The following is a 2,766-nucleotide window of genomic DNA, read 5'->3' as shown; positions in this document are numbered from 1 at the left end:
CCCCTCACTCTGCTATTCATCATTTCTCCCACATATCAGATACCCAGCCATCAGGTTTCCCTTTCTGCTATGCAGAGCCTACAAGATAACAACCTTTTGGACGTGATTGATACCAAACTGAACTCAGCATCAGTATTACAGTTTATTGTTTACCTCAACCATGACGTCTTCCACTCTCTGCATCCTCTCTGTTCTTGACAGGTGTTTGTCCATGCGTAAGTTGGCCTATGGGAATAATATGAGGGGTGAGTTATCTTGCCACACAGATTGGAGTATCCCTTTTTTAAGATTAGATAGTACTGGTGAAATATGTGTATGCATAGATATACAGTATATAGGCAATATACAAACTATATGTATGTATATCAGTTCATATGATTTAATTTATTAGTTAAAAAATGAAAGGATGACCATAAAATTGATTGATGTTTGCATACACATTATGTATGTATGTATGTATATATATAATATATATATATATATATATATATATATATATATATATATATAATATATATATATATATATATATAGAGCATATATATAAATATATATATATATATATATATATATATATATATATATATATATATATATATATATATATATATATATATGTATGTATATGGGCTAATTGTTTATCCTGTTCAAGATAAGGAAGCGGAATTTAAATTTGATATTAAAGAAATTATCTTAAAAAGTTAGTTCCCTTTCTTGTTCACTTGATTAAATTATTTACAGTATTGGATATTCATGAGCACCTGTTGCTTAGATACAATCAGATATCGAAGAAGGGACAGACGTTCGAGTGACTGCAATAAATTTCTATCTTGATTAAAAATTGCATTTGATTCACAGACAAATTGAAATATTACGCCATAAATATTACAAATGATAACATTATATGGAATACTCAGTTATGGAATTACCACTAACTTCATAAAAAACAAATGGAATATGACGCCATTGTTAATAAAAATAATATCATTATATGAGAATACTCAGATATGGCATTGCCGCTAACTTTATCAAAAACAAATAAAATATTACCCCCATTGATGATAAAAATAATATCCTTATATGGGAATACTCAGATATGGAATTTCCGCTAAATCTATTAAAAAACAAATGAAATATTACGCCATTGATAATAGAAATAATATCATTATATGGGAATACTTAGATATGGCATTACCGCTAATTTTATGAAAAAAAAAAACAATAAAATTTTACGCCATTGATAATAAAAATAATATCCTTATATGGGAATATTCAGATGTGGAATTTCCGCTAAATTTATTAAAAACAAATAAAGTATTACGCCATTGATAATAAAAAATAACATTATATGGGAATACTCAGATATGGCATTACCGCTAACTTTATAAGAAACAAATAAAATATTACGCCATTGATAGTAAAAATAATATCCTTATATGGGAATATTCAGATATGGAATTACCGCTAACTTTATTTTTTAAAAATGAAATATTACGCTATTGATAATAAAAGTATCATCATAAGGAAATACTGTGATATAGAATTACCGCTAACTTCCTTATAATAGAATACCCATATGCTAAAAAGATATATTCTCGTAAAAAAGATACGCGCCAAATTTAAGCAAGTGAAAACAGTCAACTGAAGACGTTAACTTTGACAATGAGTCTTTATGTCTTTATACAATTTCAGTGTGGTTAAATACATGCGAGAGGTTTGGGTACAGGAGGATAAATCCTCGTATTTAAACTACAGTAGTATTTAAAAGGAATTGGATGTTCAAGTGACTTAAGATGTTTCACTAGGTGTACATGTAACAGCAGATGTTCAAAACTTGAAAGACATTCATATTAGGTTGTATCAAATCTGTTCCAGTGATGAAATCTGTCGATAATTTCCAAGGCTTAGTTCAGATTTTCGAAATATAGCAATATGTGTATCCTTTGACTTAAACATTGTGATATCAGGTCAATTTGTATAATTTATATGAATAGTTTATCGTGCCAGTTGATAACCTTTTTAATGATGCCCCAATTTTACGGAGAAAACTATTGAATTGTAATATAAACAACATCAACAACAAAAACAACAAAAACATCAAATGGAGCCATTTCTAGCCCAGTGCAGGACAAAGGGCTCAGGACGGATTGCCAGTTTTCATCACCACGCTAGTCAGTGAGCATTGGTGATGGTGGTAGACATTTTTATGATAGGTCACAGCAAACCAACCTAGTATGGGTAGCGTTGACCAGTACAGCTTTGCTGGTCATGGTGATACACAAACCATTTCACCACGATAAGTTATCCTCACACAGAAAGGGTAATATAAACAGCATTAATAATAATAATAATAATAATAATAATAATAATAATAATAATAATAATAATAATAATAACTTGAAATGTTGTGTCCCAACCACTCAAATTAATAAATGCCAAAGTTTACTCCACATGACTCACCTGAAACACGAGTTGTTCTTTCACGGTGATTGTACCGACAAATATATCTTCCTGTTGGACGTAGGCTGACCTGCTTGTAAGAAGTTCGGGAGTCACTCGTCGCCCGTTGATGAACAATTTACCTGTAAGAGGTCGTTACCATTTTAAGGACAGAGGATTATCATATACTGAAAGTAATTTCAGTGAAAGTTCTTATCTTCAAAATTAGAGATGATTCTAAAAATCAGAAAACATTTAAGAAAGAATGTTTTTTTTCCAAGGGGAATGTTTAAAATAATCAGGAATAAATTTCGTGACCACAGGCTT

At 30.0% G+C, this 2,766-nt stretch overlaps 1 protein-coding gene across 3 annotated transcripts in view; it reads right to left on the bottom strand.

The window, feature by feature from the left end:
- Positions 1 to 81: 81 nt before the first annotated feature.
- Positions 82 to 2,766, bottom strand: part of LOC137628417 (protein white-like) — an 11,001-nt gene continuing 8,316 nt past the window's right edge. For all 3 annotated transcript variants that reach the window (XM_068359572.1, XM_068359569.1, XM_068359570.1), the window contains exons 5-6: positions 2,461 to 2,582; positions 82 to 225 (exon numbers count right to left, since the gene is read on the bottom strand). In XM_068359572.1, coding sequence (XP_068215673.1) covers positions 136 to 225; positions 2,461 to 2,582 — 212 coding nt within the window. In that variant the 3' untranslated portion in view covers positions 82 to 135. The remainder of the gene's footprint in view (positions 226 to 2,460; positions 2,583 to 2,766) is intronic.

The sequence above is a fragment of the Palaemon carinicauda genome, chromosome 36 (assembly GCF_036898095.1).
Source record: "Palaemon carinicauda isolate YSFRI2023 chromosome 36, ASM3689809v2, whole genome shotgun sequence".
Lineage (NCBI taxonomy): Eukaryota > Metazoa > Arthropoda > Malacostraca > Decapoda > Palaemonidae > Palaemon > Palaemon carinicauda.
This window is presented reverse-complemented; position numbering and strand designations above follow the sequence as displayed.